This window comes from Somniosus microcephalus, chromosome 4, assembly GCF_052327205.1.
Source record: "Somniosus microcephalus isolate GS21.2 chromosome 4, FLI_Smic_1.0, whole genome shotgun sequence".
Taxonomy (NCBI): Eukaryota; Metazoa; Chordata; class Chondrichthyes; order Squaliformes; family Somniosidae; genus Somniosus; species Somniosus microcephalus.
This window is the reverse complement of record NC_140990.1, coordinates 201,323,056-201,345,445: the sequence shown is the minus strand read 5'-3', so window position 1 is coordinate 201,345,445 and position 22,390 is coordinate 201,323,056. Positions and strand designations below refer to the sequence as shown.

At 42.7% G+C, this 22,390-nt stretch overlaps 1 protein-coding gene across 1 annotated transcript in view; it reads left to right on the top strand.

Annotated features, from left to right (window-relative positions):
* unc80 (unc-80 homolog (C. elegans)) overlaps positions 1-22,390 on the top strand; it is a 378,796-nt gene that overhangs the window by 52,621 nt on the left and 303,785 nt on the right. Inside the window, exons 13-15 of the mRNA XM_085984208.1 lie at positions 12,087-12,419; positions 15,632-15,763; positions 16,533-16,680. Of these exons, the coding sequence (XP_085840334.1) occupies positions 12,087-12,419; positions 15,632-15,763; positions 16,533-16,680 (613 nt within the window). The remainder of the gene's footprint in view (positions 1-12,086; positions 12,420-15,631; positions 15,764-16,532; positions 16,681-22,390) is intronic.

The following is a 22,390-nucleotide window of genomic DNA, read 5'->3' as shown; positions in this document are numbered from 1 at the left end:
TGTAATGACATAAGAACAGGAGTAGGCCATACGGCCCCTCGAGCCTGCTCTGCCATTCAATAAGATCATGGCTGATCATGTCAATGGAAGGTGGTTAGATTCTCTCTTGTTGAAGATCACAAAAGAGAGGGACAATTCGGACATTGTAGTTGAGGAGGAGTGTGAAATAGTAGATGAGTTTAAAAATAGAGAGAAAATATTAAGGGTTTAGCATCTTTGAAAATACATAAATCGCCAGGCTCTGATAAAATGTACCCAGGCTGTTGAGAGAAGCAGAAGAGGAACTAGCAGAGGCTCTGACCATCATTTTCCAATCCTCTCTGGCTACACTTGTGGTGCCGGAGGACTGGAGGACAGCTGACATTGTACCATTGTTTAAAAAGGGAAACATAGAAACATAGACATAGAAGATAGGAGCAGGAGTAGGCCATTCGGCCTCTCAAGCCTGCTCTGCCATTCAATGAGATCATGGATGATCATCCAATTTCAGTACCCTGTCCCTGCCTTCTCCCCATATTGCTTGATCCCTTTAGCCTTAAGAAATGTATCCAACTCCTTCTTGAATATATTTAATGAATTGGCCTCCACTGCCTTCTGTGGTAGAGAATTCCACAGGTTCACCACTCTCTAGGTGAAGCAATTCCTCCTCATCTCTGTCCTAAATGGCTTACCCCTTATCCTTAGACTGTGACCCCTGGTTCTGGACTCCCCGGCCATCGGGAACATCCTTCCTGCATCTAGTCTGTCCAGTCCTGTTAGAATTTTATAAGTTTCAATGAGATCCCCTCTCATTCTTCTAAACTCCAGCGAGTATAAGCCCAATCGACCCAATCTCTCCTCATACGTCATTCCTGCCATCCCAGGTATAAGTCTGGTGAATCTTGGCTGCACTCCCTCCATGGCAAGAACATCCTTCCTCAGATAAGGCGACCAAAACTGCAAACAATACTCAAGGTGTGGTCTCACCAAGGCCCTGTACAACTGCAGCAAGACATCCTTGTTCTTGTACTCGAACCCTTTCGCTACGAAGGCCAACATACCATTTGCCTTCTTAACCTCCTGCTGCACCTGCATGCTTACCTTCAGCGACTGGTGCACAAGGACACCCAGGTCTCGTTGCACTTCTCCCTCTCCCAATCTATTGCGGTTCAGATAATAATCTGCCTTCCTGTTTTTGCCACCAAAGTGGATAACCTCGCATTTATCCACATTATACTGCATCTGCCACGCTTCTGCCCAATCACCCACCCTGTCCAAATCATACTGGAGTTTCTTGGCATCCTCCTCACAGCACACACGCCCACCCAGCTTTGTGTCGTCTGCAAACTTGGAGATATTACATCTAGTTCCCTTGTCTAGATCATTTATATATATATATATATATTGTGAATAGCTGGGGTCCTAGGACCGATCCCTGCGGTACCTGACTAGTCACTGCCTGCCACTCGGAAAAAGAGCCGTTTATTCCAACTCTTTGCTTCCTGTCTGCCAACCAGTTCTTAATCCAAGTCAGTACCTTGCCCCCAATCCCATGTGCCTTAACTTTACACGCTAATCTCTTATGCGGGACCTTATCGAAAGCCTTCTGAAAGTCCAAATGCACCACATCCACTGGTTCTCCCTTATCTATTCTACCAGTTACATCCTCAAAAAATTCCAGTAGGTTAGTCAAGCACAATTTACCTTTTGTAAATCCATGTTGACTTTGTCCGATCCTGTCACTGTTTTCCAAGTGCTCTGCTATTACATCTTTTATAATGGACTCTAGCATTTTCCCCACTACCGATGTCAGGCTTACCGGTCTGTAATTCCCCGTTTTCTCTCTACCACCTTTTTTGAATAGTGGGGTAACATTAGCTACCCTCCAATCCATGGGAACTGTTCCAGAGTCTATCGATTTTTGGAAGATGACCAGCAATGCATCTACTATTTCTAGGGCCACTTCCTTAAGTACCCTAGGATGTAGATTATCAGGCCCTGGGGATTTATCGGCCTTCAATCCCGTCAATTTCCCCAACACCATGTCCCTACAAATACTGATTTCTTTCAGTTCCTCCCTCTCATTAGACCCTATGTTCCCCGACATCTCTGGGAGGTTATTTGTGTCCTCCTTTGTGAAGACAGAACCAAAGTATGTATTTAATTGGTTTGCCATTTCTTTGTTCCCCATTATAAATTCCCCTGATTCTGACTGCAAGGGACCTACGCTTGACTTCACCAATCTTTTTCTCTTCATCACATATCTATAAAAGCTTTTACAGTCAGTTTTTATGTTCCCTGCAAGCTTACTCTCATACTCTATTTTCCCCCTCTTAATTAAACCCTTTGTCCTCCTTTGCTGAATCCCAAACTGCTCCCAGTCCTCAGGTTTACTGCTTTTTCTGGCCAATTTATAATGTCTTCTCCTTGGATCTTATGCTATCCCTAATTTCCCTTGTTAGCCACGGTTGAGTCACCTTTTTTGTTTTATTTTTATGCCAAACAGGGATGAACAAATTCTGTAGTTCATCCATGCGATCTTTGAATGTTTGCCATTGCCTATCCACCGTCAACCCTTTGAGTAACATTCCCCAATCAATCCTTCCCAACTCGTGCCTCATACCATCGTAGTTTCCTTTATTTAAATTCAGGACCCTAGTCTCTGAGTCAACTACTTCACTCTCCATCTTAATGAAGAATTCTATCATATTATGATTGCTCTGACCCAAGGGGCCTTGCACAACAAGATTGCTAATTAATCCTTTCTCATTACATAATACCCAGCCTAAGATGGCCTGATCTCTAGTTGGTTCCTCGACATATTCGTCCAGGAAACCATCTCGTATACACTCCAGGAATTCCTCCTCCACAGTATTGTTACTAATTTGGTTAGCCCAATCTATATGTAGATTAAAGTCACCCATGATAACTGCTGTGCCCTTATTGCACGCATCTCTAAATTCCCGTTTAATGCCATCCCCAACCTCCGCATTACTGTTTGGAGGTCTGTATACCACTCCCACTAATGTTTTCTGCCCCTTGGTATTTCTCAGTTCTACCCATACAGATTCCACATCATCAGAGCTAATATCCTTCCTTTCAATTGTGTTAATCTCCTCTTTAACCAGCAATGCTACCCCACCTTTTTTTTGCCTATCTTTCCTGAATATTGAATACCCCTGGTTGTTGAGTTCCCAGTCTTGGTCACCCTGGAGCCATGTTTCCGTAATCCCAATCATATCACATCCGTTTACCTCTATTTGCGCAGCTAATTCATCCACCTTATTACAAATGCTCCTCGCATTAAGACACAAGGCCTTCAGGCTTGTTTTTTTAACACTCTTACACCTTTTTAGAATTATTATTTACCGTGGTCATGTTTGATTTAAACCCTTGATTTCTCTGACTGCCACCTTTGTTTTTCTTCTTCCTTTCTTTTGCTTCTATCCTTGTTTCCCTTTCCTCTGTCTCCCTCTTCAGGTTCCCAACCCCCTGCCATTTTAGTTTAAACCCTCCCCCAGAGCACTAGCAAACACTCCCCCTAGGACATCGGTCCCGGTCCTGCCCAGGTGCAAACCGTCCGTTTTTGTACTGGTCCCACCTCCCCCAGAACCGGTTCCAATGTCCCAGGAATTTGAACCCCTCCCCCTTGCACCATTCCTCTAGCCACGTATTCATCTGAAATATCCTTCTATTTCTACTCTGACTAGCACGTAGCACTGGTAGCAATCCTGAGATTACTACCTTTGAGGTCCTATTTTTTCAATTTACCTCCTAACTCCCTATATTCAGCTTTTAGGACCTCATCTTGTTTTTTACCTATATCGTTGGTACCTATATGCACCACGACAACTGGCTGTTCACCCTCCCCTTCCAAAATGTTCTGCAGCCGTTCTGAGACATCCTTGACCCTTGCACCAGGGAGGCAACATACCATCCTGGAGTCTCGTTTGCGGATGCAGAAATGCCTATCTATTCCCCTTACAATAGAATCCCCTATTACTATAGCTCTCCCACTCTTTTTCCTCCCGTCCTGTGCAGCAGAACCACCCACGGTGCCAGGAAGTTGGCTGCTGCTGCCTTCCTCTGATAAGCCATCTCCCTCACCAATATCCAAAGCGGTATATCTGTTTGAGAGGGGGATAGCCACAGGGGACCCCTGCGCCTACTACTCTGCCTGGTGGTCACCCATTTTCTTCCTGCCTGTGCAGACTTTACCTGCGGTGTGACCAACTCCCTAAACGTGTTATCCACGACCTCCTCAGCATCGCGAATGCTCCTGTATGTATCCACTCGCAGTTGCAGCGCCGCAATGCGGTCTGTCAGTAGCTGCAGCTGGATACACTTCCCGCACACATGGTCGTCAGGGACACAGGAAGTGTCCCTGAGTTCCCACATAGCACAGGAGGAGCATACCATGGGGCCGAGCTCTCCTGTCATGACTTACCCTTTAATTAATTCAAATTAAATTAAATCAAATCAATCCCACCAATTTCACTTCACTTAAATGATATACTTAAGGGCCCTGGTTTACCAGCCGTCCCCGCAACACCACGGACACCCTATAAACCACAAAATTTAAGTTTGGGAAAAAAGGAGAGAAATACTCACCAACCAATCACTTACCTGCTTTCTGGTGATCTCACACTTCGATTACTTTTTATTTCTCTGTCTCCCGCTCTGAGATTGGTAAGCCTACCTGCTGCTGCCGCTGCTTTTATCCTCGCTCCGCCACTGCTGTGGGGCCTACCTGCTGCTGCCGCCGCTTTTAACCTCACGCCGCCGCCTCACCCAGGTCGGCCGCCGCTGTGGGGCCTACCTGCTGCTGCCACCGCTTTTAGCCTCACTCCGCCGCCGCCGCTTCACCCAGGTCCGCCGCCGCTGTGGGGCCTACCTGCTGCTGCCGCCGCTTTTATCCTCGCTCCGCCGCTGCTGTAGGGCCTACCTGCTGCTGCCGCCGCTTTTATCCTCGGTCCGCCGCCGCGGAGAAAGGAATAGTCTTGAGTAATTACAAACCAGTCAGCCTAACCTCGGTGGCGGACAAATTATTGGAAACAATTCTGAGGGACAGTATTAATCGTCATTTAGAAAGGCACAGATTAATCAAGGACAGTCGGCATGGATTTGTTAAGGGAAGGTCGTGTCTGACTAACTTGATTGACTTTTTTGAGGAGGTAACTCGGAGGGTTGATGAGGGTAGTGCATTTGATGTAGTCTACATGGATTTTAGCAAGGCTTTTGACAAGGTCCCACATGGCAAACTGGTCAGAAAAGATCCCATGGGATCCAAGGGAAAGTGGCAAGTTGGATACAAAATTGGCTCAGTGGCAGGAAGCAAAGAGTAATGGTTGATGAGTGTTTTTGTGACTGGAATGCTGTTTTCAGTGGGGTTCCACAGGGCTCGGTACTAGGTCCCTTGTCTTTTGTGATATATATCAGTGATTTAGACTTCAGTATAGAGGGCATGAGTAAGAAGTTTGCAGATGATACAATAATTGGCAGTGTGGTTGATAGTGAGGAAGAAAGCTGTAGACTGGAGGAAGTTATCAATGGACTGGTCAGGTGGGCAGAACAAAGCTGTCAACTGCAGGAAGTTATCAATGATCTGGTCAGGTGGGAAGAAAAGTGGCAAATGGAATTCAATCCGGAGAAGTGTGATGTAATGCATTTGGGGAGGGCTAACGAGGTGTATAAAATTATGAGGGGCATAGATAAAGTGGATAGAAAGGACTTATTTCCCTTAGCAGAGGGGTCAAAAGCTAGGGGGGCACAGATTTAAAGTAATTCGTGGAAGGTTTAGAGGGGATTTGAGGGGAAATGTCTTCACCCAGAGGGTTGTGGGGGTCTGGAACTCACTGCCTGAAAGGGTGGTGGAGGCAGAAACCCTAACCACATTTAAAAAGTACTTGGATGTGCACTTGGGATGCTCTAACCTGCAGGGCTGTGGACCAAGAGCTGGGAAGTGGGATTAGGCTGGATAGCTCTTTGTTGGCCGGCGCAGACACGATGGGCCGAAATGGCCTCCTTCCGTGCTGTAAATTTCTATGGTTCCAAGAGAATACACAATAAATAGTAGGATACTGAGAAGTGTTGAGGAACAGTGGGATTTTGGAGTGCATGTCCACATGATCCCTGAAAGTAGCAGGACAGTAGATAAGGTGGTTAAGAAGGCATATGGGATACTTTTGTTTATTAGCGGAGGCATAGACTATAAGAACAGGGAGGTTATGCTTGAACTGCATAAAACACTAGTTAGACCACAGCTAGAATACTGCGTACAGTTCTGGTCACCACATGTTGCCAGGACTGGAGAATTTTAGTTATGAGGAAAGATTGGATAGGCTGGGGTTTTCTTTGGAATAGAGGAGGCTGAGGGGAGACTTAATTGAGGTGTATAAAATTATGAGAGGCCTAGATCGAGTGGATAGGAAGGACCTATTTCCTTAGCAGAGAGGTCAATAATCAGGGGGCATAGATTTAAAGTAATTGGTAGAAGGATTAGAGGGGAGTTGAGGATAACTTTTTTCACCCAGAGGGTGGTGGGGGTCTGGAACTCATTGCCTGAAAGGCTGGTAGAGGCAGAAACCCTCATTGCATTTAAAAAGTACTTTGATATGCACATGAAGTGCCGTGATCTACAAGGCTACAGACCAAGGGCTGGAAAGTGAGATTAGGCTGGATAGCTCTTTTTCGGTTGGCAAAGACATGATGGGACAAATGGCCTCCTTATGTGCCATAAATTTCTGAATCTATGGTCATTGCTTGGCACTTGTGTGCAAATGTTACTTGCCACTTATCAGCCCAAGCCTGGATGTTGTCCAGGTCTTGCTGCATACAGGTGTGAACTGCTTCATTTTCTGAGGAATTACAAATGGAACTTTTTTTATTCATTTATGCGATCTGGGCCAGCATTTATTGCCCATCCCTAGTTGCCCTTGAGAAGGTGGTGGTGAACCACCTTCTTGAACTGCTGCAGGCCATGTGGTGATGGTACTCCCACAGTGCTGTTAGGGAGGGAGTTCCAGGATTTTGACCCAGCGATGATGAAGAATCGGCAATATACTTCTAAGTCAGGATGATGTGTGACTTGGAGGGGAACTTGCAGGTGGTGGTGTTCCCATGCACCTGCTGCCCTTGTCCTGCTAGGTGGAAGAGGTCGTGGGTTTGGGAGGTGCTGCCGAAGAAGCCTTGGCGAGTTGCTGCAATGCATCATGTAGATGGTACACACTGCAGCCACGGTACGTCGGTGGTGCAGTGAGTGAATGTTTAAGGTGGTGGATGGGGTGCCAGTCAAGCGGGCTGCTTTGTCCTGGATGGTGTTGAGCTTCTTGAGTGTTGTTGGAGCTGCACTCATCCAGGCAAATGGAGAGTATTCCATCACATTCCTTACTTGTGCCTTGTAGATGGTGGAAAGGCTTTGGGGAGTCAGGAGGTGGGACACTTGCCGCAGAATACCTAGCCTCTGATCTGTTCTTGTAGCCACAGTATTTATGTGGCTGGTCCAGTTAAGTTTCTGGTCAATGGTGACCCCCAGGATGTTGATAGTGGGGGATTCGGCAATGGTAATGCCATTGAATGGCAAGGGGAGGTGGTTAGACTCGCTTGTTGGAGATAGTCATTGCCTGGCACTTCTCTGCCGCAAATGTTACTTGCCACTTATCAGCCCAAGCCTGAACGTCGTCCAGGTCTTGTTGCATGCGGGCATGGACTGCTTCATTATCTGAGGCGTTGTGAATGGCACTGAACAATCTGCTGTCTTCAGCGAACATCCCCATTTCTGAACTTATGTTGGAGGGAACGTCATTGATGAAGTAGCTGAAGATGGCTCCTGCAGCGATGTCCTGGGGCTGAGATGATTGACCTTCAACCACCACAACCATCTTCCTTTGTGCTAGGTATGACTCCAGCCAGTGGAGCGTTTTCCCCCTGATTCCCATTGACTTCAGTTTTACTAGGGCTCCTTGATGCCAGACTCTGTCAAATGCTGCCTTGATGTCAAGGGCAGTCACTCTCACCTCACCTCTGGAATTCAGCTCCTTTGTTTGGACCAAGGCTGTAACAAGGTCAGGAGCTGAGTGGTCTTGGCGGAAACCAAACTGGGCATCAGTGAGCAAGTTATTGCTGAGTAAGTGCCACTTGATAGCACTGTCGATGACACCTTCCATCACTTTGCTGATGATTGAGAGTAGACTGATGGGGCGGTAATTGGCCGGGTTGGATTTGTCCTGCTTTTTGTGGACAGGACATACCTGGGCAGTTTTCCACATTGTCAGATAGATGCCAGTGTTGTAGCTGTACTGGAACAGCTTTGCTAGAGGCGCGGCACGGCTAGTTCTGGAGCACAAGTCTTCAGCACGATAGCCAGGATGTTGTCGGGGCCCATAGCGTTTGCTGTATCCAGTGCGCTCAGCCATTTCTTGATATCGCGTGGAGTGAATTGAATTTGCTGAAGACTGGCTTCTGTGATGGTGGGCACCTCGGGAGTATGCCGAGATGGATCATCCACTCGGCACTTCTGGCTGAAGTTGGTTGCAAACGCTTCAGCCTTGTCTTTTGCACTCACGTGCTGGACTCCACCATCATTGAGGATGGGGATATTCTTGGAGCCTCCATCTCCCGTTAGTTGTTTAATGGTCCACCACCTTTCACGACTAGATGTGGCAGGACTGCAGAGCTTTGATCTGATCCTTTGATTGTGGGATCGCTTAGCCCTGTCTATAGCATGCTGCTTCTGCTTTTTAGCATGCATGTAGTCCTGTGTTGCAGCTTCCCCAGGTCGGCACCTCATTTTTAGGTACGTCTGGTGCTGCTCCTGACATGCTCTTCTATACTCCTTATTGAACCAGGGTTGGTCTCCTGGCTTGGTGGTAATGGTAGAGTGAGGGATATGCTGGGCCATGAGTTTACAGATTGTGGTGGAATACAATTCTGCTGCTGCTGATGGCCCACAGCACCTCATGGATGCCCAGTTTTGATCTGCTACATCTGTTCTGAATCTATCCCATTTAGCACGGTGGTAATGCCATACAACACGATGGAGCGTGTCCTCAGTGTGAAGTCGGGACTCCGTCTCCACATCTTGAGTATTGTGTGCAGTTTTGGTCGCCTTATCTGAGGAAGGATGTTCTTGCAATGGAAGGAGTTCAGCGAAGATTCGCCAGGCTGATACCTGGGATGGCAGGAATGACGTATGAGGAGAGATTGAGTCGATTGGGCTTATACTCGCTGGAGTTTAGAAGAATGAGAGGGGATCTCATTGAAACTTATAAAGTTCTGACAGGACTGGACAGACTAGATGCAGGAAGGATGTTCCCGATGGTCAGGGAGTCCAGAACCAGGGGTCACAGTCTAAGGATAAGGGGTAGGCCATTTAGGACAGAAATGAGGAGGAATTTCTTCACCCAGAGAGTGGTGAACCTGTGGAATTCTCTACCACAGAAGGCAGTAGAGGCCAATACATTAAATATATTCAAGAAGGAGTTGGATATATTTCTTAAGGCTAAAGGGATCAAGGGGTATGGGGAGAAAGCAGGGACCGGGTACTGAATTTGGATGATCAGCCATGATCGCATTGAATGGCGGAGCAGGCTCGTTGGGCCGAATGGCCTACTCCTGCTCCTATCTTCTATGTTTCCACAATGACTGTGCGGTGGTCACTGCTGCCAATGCTGTCATGAACAGATGCATCTGCAACAGATTGGTGAGGACGAGGTCAAATAGGTTTTTCCCTCATGTTGGTTCACTCACCACCTGTCGCAGGCCCAGACTGGCAGTTATGTCCTTCAGGGCTTGGCCAGCTCAGTCAGTAGTGGTGCTACTGAGCCACTCTTGGTGATGGACATTGAAGTCTCCCACCCAGAGTACATTCTGTGCCCTTTCTACTCTGTGCTTCTTCCAAGTGGTATTCAACATGGAGGGGTACTGATTCATCAGATGACGGAAATCAGTAGGTGGTGATCAGCAGGAGGTTTCCTTGCCCATGCTTGACCTGAAGCCATGAGACTTCATGGTGCCTGGAGTCAATGTTGAGGACTCCCAGGGCCACTCCCTCCCGACTGTATACCACTGTGCCGCCACCCCTGGTGGGTCTGTCCTGCCGATGGGACAGGACATATCCAGGGATGGTGATGGTGGAGTTTGGGACATTGACAGCTCTCCCAATTTTGGCACAAGTCCCCAGATGTTGGTGAGGAGAACTTTGCAGAGTTGACTGGGCTGGGTGTTCCGGTGCCGAGGTCGATGCCAGGTGGTCCGTTCGGTTTCATTCTTATTATTTTGTTTCATAGTGGTTAGTTACAACTGAGTGACTTGCTAGGCCATTTCAGAGTCAACCACATTGCTGTGGATCTGGAGTCACATATAGGCCAAACTAGGTAAGGACGGCAGACTTCCTTCCCTAAAGGATATTAGTGAACCAGATGGATTTTTACAACAATCCGATAGTTTCACTAGTAATTATTCCAGATTTATTTAATTAAATTAAAATTCCCCAGCTGCTGGGGTGGGATTTGAACTCGTGTCTCTGGATCATTAGTCCAGGCCTCTGAATTACTCGCCCAGTGACATTACCACTATGCTACCATGATACAATGCAGATGCTTGACCATTACTCATGATGAAGAATGTTAAGCAACCTCCTTTCTCCTCTGTTTCACAACATGTTTTGAGTAAGCACGAGACTTTGTAGTGGAGTATACGGAACAGACTTTATTGATACACGGTAAAGGTGATCGGTCTTTAACTGTATACAGAGAGTGGATATTTGGTTTCTGTATCTTTCGAGTACACTCTGACAAACTGTTGAAAACCATACTCCTTTATACACCATATATTGACTACATCAAAGGAAAATGATCAAAATGTCGTATCTATTTCCCCAAATCCTCTGAAAACAGACTATCTATGTAAACAGTTTGCAATTCTTTACCTCAGAACCACTTCCCTTAAACAAAACTTCCTTTACCTACTGTTATTTTTAACAAAAAGGACTTGCTCCTGTATTTTATTACCCTAAAACTAAACCATTTATGGGTGATGTCATTAGTAACACGTATTCCTTTACACAAGCACTTTACATAGCAGAAGACAAGCCATGCCTTCTCCTCAACACTTCAATGTCATCCTGTTTATATCAGAAAGCCTGACAATGCATTCCTTTTACGACACATCAATGTCATCCTGTTTAACAAAGAAGTTCTTTTAACTTTTAACTCCCCAAGATGTCCAACGTACATCTCTCCAAGATGTCTAACAAAGAATTTACTTAATTTGTATTGGTTTGGAAAAAAAATACCGCTTGTGCCCAAAATGCACTTGAAATTGCACTGGTTAGGTTACAGTCAGGTTTCTGCTAAAATTCATTTGCATAATCAAAACGTAAAATCCTCCATGAACCAGCACAATTGGGCAGCATAATAGAACATAATCGTTTTTTTTTTCTTTCCATTAACAAGTATTCCTTGATGTATTTAAGAGAGGTAACCTGATGCAGTTTTATTAATACATTAATAAGCATTTTTAGTAAGGGTGTCCAGTCCTCCACCTGTGAGTAACCTGATTTGAAATCACTGAAAATGACTTGAAAGAACTATACTGAACCATTACAGTTTCATTGGTGTACACTAGTCAGTTTCTTAGTAAATTAAATATTTTTGATATAAAAATCTTTTAAAATGTGCCTACTAGCACCTATGCATCTAAGATAATGTGCGCAATTTGAAGATCCTTCTCAAACCAGCGCAATCTTGCAATTTCGACCGAGGGACATGGCCAGTTTTGTGGGCAGGCTCAGATTCAGGCCAACTGAATCTTGAACCAGCAGAAAACATGAGTGTAAGTCTTTTTGGTAACTCACTTACATTTTAAATTCTCCGATCTTTTGCTGTGATTCGGCTGATTGTGTTTGAATCTGGGCGCTTTGTTTTTAATGCAGAGCTATCTTGAGATGGCAAAATATATTTGTTTAGATTAGTCAAAGGATCGTCATCAACAGCTATGCTGATTACTTTGAACTAAGGATCTTTACATAATTTTAACTATTCAAATATGTGTACTGTGACAATTCTTGGTATTGTATTTGTAAATGGACTTTTTTTTTACATTTTTAGGTAATTCTAAAAGCTTTGTTTGTGGTGCTTAACCATGATATTAGTTCTCGTATATGTGATGTGGGGCTAAACATCATTGACTACCTGCTGCAGCTGGAGGTGGTTCCATCGGTGAATAAGAATTACAAAATTGAAGAAAATAAGGAGAATAATATGGATGAGAAATGGCAGAAAGAAGCAGCCAGTCAGCGAGGAGCACCAGGAGGATCATCCAGTGCATTTGCAGCTGCACCAGAGGATGGAAGTGCAAGTGGAGGTGGAGATGGTGACGGAGGTGGAGGAGGAGGAGGCGGAGGAGGTGATGGAGACAAAAAGAGCAAAAGTCAAGAGCAGGTTTGTTATTTCCTACATTTAGCTTTCAAACGGTGAAAAGTGTGTGAAATATAGCATTTCTTTATTGATAAACTAATCGGGTTAGATCCTTTTTAGTTGTCAAGTTTGGAGTTTTTGATAAAAAGAGCAGTAATTGGTGATTGCAGTACAAGTGTTCGCATTAAAATAAAGAATAGCTAGGACTTTAATTTTTAAGTGTGTCTCTATGTAAAAAGGATATGAAAAGTAAAGTAAATGTTTCGTTTGGAAAATTGTTCTGTTTAAAGAGCTTATTTTGAAGAAATTATACTGAAGGGACACTGTCCAGTGCATTTTTGCTAATTAAAGCAGCACCATTATCACATTATTTGGAAACTTAAGGCAGACTTAATTCCTGGAACAGCCTATTGCAAAACTCTTGCATTACCATGTTGGTCCACTGGCATGGTTTTTCTTCCAACATTTAGAAACAAATTACCTAGTATTTATTAAAACTAAAATCAAACAAAAAAATGAAAAATCAAAAAATGTAATGTGGCTGAAGACATGATAATGTCACCATGTTACAGATCGAATTGATGCTCCCTTCTCCATTCTATAAAGCATGCCCTGCCTTTAATTCAAAATAATTACAGCTACATAACAGCAAACTTGAGGGAATACCTATTCAGTAAGGTAAAGAATCCTGAAAGACATGCTTAAAAAGTCTCCCACTCCAACCGTCTTCAAAAACATGAAAGCATCTAATGAGGAATGACCTCTTGTTCCATAAATCCAATTCCTTCCATAATGCACATACGTTCTGCTCCATCATGTACTTCATCCAACCTATTTAATCTCCTGAGGAAAAGCACTGCAAAGTGTCATCCTTTCCCTGAACTAAAACTCCAGAATACCTATGTAACCTTGCATTCTACACTCCAGACCTGTTGTCTACTTTGGTGTGATACTTCCATAGTCCTAGCAGCACAGGCACCTTGGTTCACAACAGCATTTGATTTTCTCAAGTAGTAACCATCTTTTTCACCTTCACCACATAATCATTCAGCTGTTTCATTAACGATATTAATTGACATACAATTACAGCTTTATTTTGGGAGTCTGTTCCATGTATCCCTAACTCAGTCGGAAAGAGAAATTCTTCAAATCTCACATCTTGCTTGAGGCTGGTTAATTTTATTCTCATACTTACTAATCTTTTGCACACAGTCTAAATTAGATAATCTGCTGAAATCTACATTTTACATGCCTCTAAAAATAGTGCAGAGAGGAATTTAACCCATATTTATTTATATTGGAAATATTTTACAGAGGGCTTGTAGAATCTGTTTCTTGAATATTATAAATGTCACTGTTTGTTTCCTTTTTGTTAGCTTTCCCCAAGTTTCATATTGCTGTCCAGCCAAAAGGGTGTAGATTTTGCTTCATAACTATAAGCGAGATAGATTTTACAAACCCTCTGTAAAACGTTTCCAATATAAATACATATGGGTTAAATTCCTCTGCACTATTTTTAAGTGCACTGGTTAATGCAAATATGTTAACCAGTCAGCTAAAAAAAAAATGGAACATTGACGAAATACAATAAATACATAATTTAGCATTAACTTTGATTGAACCAACTTTGCTTTTTATTATAACTATATGCGAGGATGTGTAAAAGAACAATCTGAGGGAGATTTACAGTGACTCTATTGCCATGGTTATCAACTGATCCAGTTTAGTATTATATTGGGAAGACCAAAGCCATTGTCTTCAGTCCCTGCCACAAACTTTATTCCCTAGCCACTGACTCCATCCCTCTCCCTAGCATCTGTCTGAGGCTGAACCAGACTGTTCGCAACCTTGGTGTCATACTTGACCCTGAAATGAGCTTCCGACCACATATCTGCGCCATTACCAAGACTGCCTATTTCCACCTCCGTAACATCGCCCACCTCTAACATCGCCCACCTCTAACATCGCCCACCTCTAACATCGCCCGACTCCGCCACTACCTCAGCTCATCTGCTGCTGAAACCCTCATCCGTGCCTTTGTTACTTCTAGACTTGACTATTCAACGCACTCCAGGCCGGCCTCCCACGTTCTACTCTACGTAAACTTGAGGTCATCCAAAACTCTACTGCCCTTGTCCTAACTCGCACCAAGTCCCGTTCACCCATCACCCCTGTGCTCACTGACCTACCTTGGCTCCTGGTTAAGCAACACCTCAATTTTAAAATTCTCATCCTTGTTTTCAGATCCCTCCATGGCCTCGCCCCTCCGTCTGTGTAATCTCCTCCAGCCCCACAACCCTCCGAGCTATCTGCGCGCCTCTAATTCTGGCCTCTTGAGCGGGTCTGATTTTAATTGCTCCACCATTCGTCCCCGTGCCTTCAGTGGCCAAGGTCCTAAGCTCTGAAATTCCCTCCCTAAACCTCTTCTCCACTCTGCCTCTCTCCTCCTTGAAGACGCTTCTCAAAACCTACCTCTTTGACCAAGCTTTTGATCACCTGCCCTAATTATCATCTTGTGTGCTCGGTCAAATTTTCTTTAATAGCACTCCTGTGAAGTGCCTTGGGACATTTTACTACGTTAAAGGCGCTGTATAAATACTTGTTGTAAGAATTGTCATAGTTTTAAGAGACTCCAGAATACAGATTTAAAAAATGTGATGCAAATTTGTTCTTAAGTGGTCGGGTACTGAAATTGACGAGTGTCCTTAGTCCAGGGTGGCAAACAGTCAATATTGCCACTTTTGACTACTGATGACTCCTACTGGATAGTGTGTATATGTGTATGATGAGTGAAGACAGGATCAAGCTCAGCTATAATGTCCTTCACAGTCAAATAGACCACCAATGCTCACTGTCTATGTCCAATCACCACTTGGATGAGGTACCAGAGGGCATTCAGCATCTGTGGAACCATATCCCAGTGTAAGCCATTACCTTCAAGGAGGGTGTGAGAAAAAGGGAAAAAATCTGTTTCAAACTTTTAAACAGTTAAAATTATTTGAATGTTTTGGAAATTTTTCAGCTTATATGCTATGAAATATACTAAATTATTCAGCAAATCCAGCATTTATACTTGAGTACAAAAACCCTGATACTATGTGAGCCCTAGTCCTTCCCTCCACAAACACCAACAGATATATTGCAGGAGGAAATCATTCCACAATACAGCTTTTTGTGCAAGTGTTTGCAACTAGTCTCTTACAATGAAGCGCTAAATTGTATTTCTGTTTACTTAGGATGAAGATATCCCAGGGGACATTCATAAACTTACGCTAACAATGCTCATCAAAATAGTGAAGTCACTGGGATGTGCATATGGCTGTGGTGAGGGCCACCGTGGGCTGTCAGGAGATCGTCTCCGCCTTCAAGTAAGCGGCTTCTGTTTATGAATACTAACAGCAAGATTAAGAATGATGAAGAGGTGACCAAGAAATGTCACAGAGTAAATGGAGCTATTCTATGTTTGGAGGCTAAGACACTTTTGGGGAGTAATGTACATAAGAACATAAGAAATAGGAGCAGGAGTAGGCCAATCGGCCCCTCGAGCCTGCTCCACCATTCAATAAGATCATGGCTGATCTGATCCTAACCTCAAATCTTCTATCACTCTGCATCCACCCGAACCCATGTGATCTCCCAGGAGAGATGAAAAACCAGATAAAAGACCCCATGGTCTTTTACCATTGCTGGTTGTTCAATTCACCCCAAGATAAGCCTGATTATAATTAGGGCAATTTTTCAGATTTACCCAAAATTATAACTCAATCATATCGCAGACTTCTTTTAAACTCAGTTGAAAATAATTTCAGCTCCAGTATTAACCCCTTATATTGGGCCTGCCATGTCTCAAACCCCACTGAACTAATCGTAAGCTGATCCACTGCCATTTTTGAACAGAAAAATAGGACTAATTTCTTCAATATTATGGAACTGTGATCTAGCAGTAGTACTGTACTAAAGTGTATCGTCTTATCATTGTTTCCTTCGCACAATATACACATGAATTAATAAACATTGCTTTGTTAATCTTTCACTGAAGCATATCTGATGCTAGCAACAATTTTATACAAATTTGTTCAACATTATTGTTAGCTAATACTAAGCATTGTTTATTTTAAAATGTATTAATCATTTTAGGCACAGAACTGCCTTACTAGATTGTACAAACTTAGCAAAGTACAGTTTCGTCAAACTCTGCGGGAGTATGTGAACAAGGATTCCCTGAACAATGTAGTGGATTTCTTACATGCTTTGCTAGGGTTTTGCATGGAACCAGTTACTGACAGTAAGTACAGCAACTCTTTCTATCAACTGTTTCCTTTTTTGTATATGCAGTCACTTAAGTATATAATCAGTAGGGTTTGATTATATACAAATATTTACAAGATAGCTACTTTTATCTATCTGGTTTTTAAGTTGGATTTTATTACAATCCGGTAAAAATCAGTATTCCTCCCCTTTCATTTTTTTTTCTTCTTTCTAAGAAGTTCTCCCTGCTTTATTCTCTAAGCTCCTTGAGTTGGTCAGTAGCACATCTGTATGAATAGTGTAGGGTGAGTTGTCTACTAATTCGCTCCTATTTAATGGATAAGTACTGAGCCCTCCTTGCATTTTTCTCTGTTGGCATCGTTGAGATGGGGAAGTCATTGTGTGAGGAATCACAAACAACATGGTCTGGTACATTGGTGCACCAAGCCACTACATCATCAACATTTGCAAAACTGAAAGGGAAACGTGAGGATAAGATTCTGTAAACTTGGAAGTTGATGCTTGAAATCATAGTTCTTTCCCCTAATTTTTAAATCAATCTCTACATCTAAAAGACTGAATAAATAACATTTACTTCCTAAAAATTGCAGCTACCATTTTTCCTGTTAAAGAGAGGGTGGGGTACCTAGAGTTCACATGTAATACCTAACTAGGTGGTCCCAACCTTCCCTAAAACTCAACAGTTTGCATGAAGGATCTAAAGCTTCCTGTCTGGTATTAAAAAATCTCACTGGAATATTTTTTTGAGGAATCCCCAAGATGTGGATGTCCTCTCCATGTTCATTTTTTAGTTTCTTTAACAGCCATTTATTTTCCAAAAATTTATCTTTAATAGCACTAGGTATTCAGATCCGATCAGCTGGGGGTTGCAACATCCGCTTTAGGCGCCCCAGCCTCTTTGAAACAGGAAAATTGGTGGCTCCAATCGGGAGGCCTACCACAGGTAAGTACATTTTACTTATTCCTTTAATTATAAGTATAGGAGGTGACTTAAAAATGTTGCATGGGTAGGCTTATGATTGCAAAGCCTTATTCGGGACTACAGCATTGAAGTCGTTTAAAATTGTTCTGACTTTAACATTTTTTAAAGTTAAATTAAAATAAGTTGAGATTTTTAAAAAGGGTCATCTGTGTCGGTGTGTTTGTGTTGGAAACATTGAAATTGAAGCATTGTGTATTAGTTAAATGATTCCCTAAATTTATATTTTTCCACTCAAAATGACAGTTATTGCGAGATGTGTATTGCTTCTTTGAAAAGGCTTTTGAGAGAGGGTTTTCTAAATGAGAGCTGCATGTATTGCTGCCAATTTGAATTAAAGATGAAACTTTTGCATTGTTGAACCAATTAGTAAATGTACACAGCCTATTGAGGTACTGAACCATAACATCCAGGAAGACCCCAGTGCTGAATTAACTGATTTCACCCCGAGCAGCTGTGATTAGTATTCCAGTCGGCCTCGGTGCAATTGAATAAAGGAGGGGAAGAATCCATGTGGGGTTCTACTCCTAAATGCTATCCAGTGTAGCAACATGGAAATAGAGTTGTTTGACAGACAGGAAAAAAAGAAATACGGTAAATAGATGTTCACATTGGAAAAATGTTGGAAATGGTGTATCCCAGCGGCCCATGCTATGTCAACTTTTGTTCTCACTATATAGATGATGATTTGAACTTGTGTATCGGGAGCACAAACTCAAAATATGTTGACGAAACAAATGTAGGGGGCTTGACAAACATTGGGGAGGACTGTAAAAGATGTCACGATTAGCGGAAAGGGCAAACCGGTTTCGGCTGCAATTTAGTGTGGATAAGTGTGAGTTAATACATTTTTGGTTTTTGGAGGAAAGACGAGGAAGTATACACCCAATGGAAGGAAGCTGAAGGTTGTGGATGAACAGAGAGATCTAGGGGTTCAAGTATATAATTTGCTGAAAATGTGATTGCAGATAATGCCATAAAGAAACGCTAATACGTAGTATTTTGGATCTTAGAAATAGGGGCAAGAGTAAAGAAACATTAATAAATTTGCACAAAACATTGGTTTAGCTACAGTTAGTGTACTGTGTGCAGTTTTGGGAGCCCCATAAAAGAAACAGCATTATAGAGCCATATAGAGTCTTCATCCAGCAAGATGATTTCAGGGATGGCAAATTATAGCTATGAAGAGCAACTTGAAATATTAGGACTATTTCCATTGCAGCAGAGATGGCTAGGAGGAAATTTAAGAAAGGTTTTTAAAATGTCAAAGGGAAATACAAATTCCTCCAGCTGGGGAGTAAGTGATGGGGTCACCAAATTAAAAGTGCCACTAAGAGAGTGAGGAGATGGGTCAGAAAAAAAATCTTTATGCAGAGTTGTTGGCACCTAAAATGCTTAGTCCTAGGTAAATGCTTCTGCTCTATATTGGGTAGTTGAGGCAGAAACCATTGCATCTTTTAAGAAAAATTGGATAAACATTTGTAGCAGAGGAAGAGAGTGGGATTAGTTTTGGATTGGTTTAGTAAGGAGCCGGCACAAACATGACAGGCCGAATGGTCTCCTTCTGTGATGTACACCACTGTGGATCTATGAAAAGTGCATGTCTTTGGATGTCAGGTGAATACAGGATTGAACTTGGCTGTGGTGCTCCCATAGTTGAACAGCCTACAAATATTCACCATCTAGGCTCACATAGGAAAATTACCTACTTTGTTGAGCTACTAGGGAATGGCTTCTGCGGAGGAACATAAAAACAAAAGAAATAGGAGCAGGAGTTGGCCATAAGGCCACTCGAGCCTGCTTCGCCATTCAGTAAGATCATGGCTAATCTTCTACCTCAACTCCACTTTCCTGCCCTATCCCCATATCCATTGATTTCCTTAGTGTCCAAAAATCTATCAGTCTGTATCTTGAATATACTCAATGACTGAGCATCCGCAGCCCTCTAGGGTAGAGAATTCCAAAGATTCACAAACCTCTGAGTGAAGACATTTTTTCTCATCTCAGTCCCAAACGGCCGACCCATTATCCTGAGACTATGGCCCCTAGTTCTAGACTCTCCAACCAGAGGAAACAGGCTCTCGGCATCTAATTTCTTCACTCAGAGGTTTGTGAATCTTTGGAAGCCTTCTAAGAATTTTATACGTTTCAATGAGAGCACCTCTCATTCTTCTAAATCCCAGAGAATATAGGCCCATTCTACTCCATCTCTCCTCATAGGACAACCCTCTCATCCCATGAATCAATCTAGTAAACCTTCGTTGCACCCTCTCTCTGGCAAGTATGTCCTTCATAAGTTAAGGAGACCAAAACTGTACACAGTGCTCCAGCTGTGGTCTCACCAAGACCCTATATAATTGCAACAAGACTTCCTTACCCTTATACTCCAACCCCTTTGCAATAAAGGCTAACATACCATTTGCCTTTCTAATTGCTTGCTGTACCTTCATGTTTGCTTTCTGTGATTCATGTACAAGGACACCTAAATTCCTCTGCATTTCAACATTTACTAGTCTCTCATCATTTAAAAAATATTCTGCTTTTCTATTTTTTCTACCAAAGTGATAATTTCACATTTCCCCACATGATTGTCTGCCACCTTCTTACCCACTCACTTAACCTGTCTCTTTTCCTTTGTAGCCTTTTTGCATCCTCCTCACAGCTTACTTTCCCACCTAGCTTTGTATCATCAGCAAACCTGGATACATTACACTTGGTCCCTTCATCTAAGTCCTTGAAATAGATTGTAAATAGCTGAGGCCCAAGCACTGATCCTTGTGGCACCCCACTAGTTACAACCTGCCAACCCAAAAATGACCCATTTATTCCTATGCTCTGTTTTCTGTCCGTTAACCAATCCTCAATCCAAGCTAATATTACTCCCAATCCCATGAGTTCTAATCTTGTGTAATAACCTCCTGTGTGGCACCTTATCGAATGCCTTCTGAAAATTCAAATGTACTACATCCACTGGTTCCCCCTTATCTGCTCTCCTAGTTATACCTAAAAAAAACCTCTAATAGATTTGTCAAACACGATTTCCCTTTCCTAAAACCATGATGACTCTGCCTATGATTTTCTAAGTGCCCTTTTACCACGTCCCTAATAATAGATTCAAGTATTTTTCCTACTACTGATGTCAGGCTAACTAGCTTTTAGTTCCCTGGTTTCTCTCTCCCTCCTTTCTTGAGTAGCGGGATTACATTTGCTATGTTCCAATCCACGAGGACCGTTCTAGAATCTAGGGAATTCTAGAAGATCAAAACCAATACATCCACTATCTCTGCAGCCACCTCTTTGAAAACCCTAGGATGTAGGCCATCAGGTCCAGGGGATTTGTCGGCTTTTAGTCCTATTCATTTTACCAGTACTTTTTCTTTACTAATATTAATTACTTTAAGTTCCTCACTCTCATTAGACCCTTGGTTCCCCACTATTTTTGCTTTTTTGTGTCTTTTACGATGAAGACAGCTACAAAATACTTGTTTAAAGTCTCTGCCATTTCCTTATTCCCCATTATAATTTCTTCTGTCTCTGCCTCTCAGGGACCCATGCTTACTTTTGCTAATCTCTTTCTTTTTACATACTTGTAGAAGCTCTTGCAATCTGTTTTTATATTTCTTGCTAGTTTACTCTCATTCTTTATCAATTTTTTGGTCATCCTTTGCTAATTTCTAAACCCTCCTATTCCTCAGACTTGCTACTCTTTTTGACAACATTGCAAGCCTCTTTTAATCTAATACTCTCCTTTACTTCTCTAGTTAGCCACGGTTGGACCACTTTTCCAGTGGAGTTTTTATTACTCAAGGATGAATTGAGAATTATGATTAATTTCATTAAATGTTCACCATTGTTTATCTATCGTCACATCCTTTTAATCTAATTTCCCAATCTACCTTGGCCAACTCGCCCCTCTTACCTCCGTAATTGACTTTGTTTAAATATAAGTCCCTAGTTTCGGACTTAACCACTACACTCTCAAACTCAATATGAAATTCTATCATATTATGATCGCTCTTCCCCAAAGCATCCTTTACTATAAGATTACTAATTAACCCTGTCTCATTACACAATACTAGATCTAAAATAGCCTGTTTCCTAGTTGGTTCCTGGACATATTGTTCTAGAAAACTGTCTCAAATGCATTCTATGAACTCGTCCTCCAAACTACTTTTGCCAATTTGGTTTGCCCAGTCTATATGACGATTAAAGTCCCCCAGGATTATTGCATTACCCTCGTTACATGCTCCTTTAATTTGCTGATTTATACTCTGTCCAACACTAACTACTGTTAGGGGGCCTATAAACTACTCCCACCAGTATTTTCTGTCCTTTGCTATTTCTTAGCTCCACCCATACTGATTCTACATCCTGATTATCTAGGCCAAGATCCTTTCTCACTACAGTCTTTATCTTATCCTTTATTATCAGGGCTACTCCCCCTGCTTTTCCATTTTGCTTATATTTTCTAAAAAATCAAGTAGCCTGGAATATTTAGTTCCCAACCTTGGTCGCCCTGCAACTACATCTCAGTAATGGCTATGAGATGAAACCCATTTATTTCTATTTGTGCCATTAATTCATCTATCTTGTTACAAATGTGATGTGGTGTGGTGTACCTGGACTTCCAAAAGGCCTTCGATAAGGTCCCACATAAAAGATTAGCATGGAAAATTGAGGCTCATGGGATAAAGGGGAAAGTTTTGGCGTGGATAGGGAACTGGCTGTCAGATAGAAAACAGAGAGT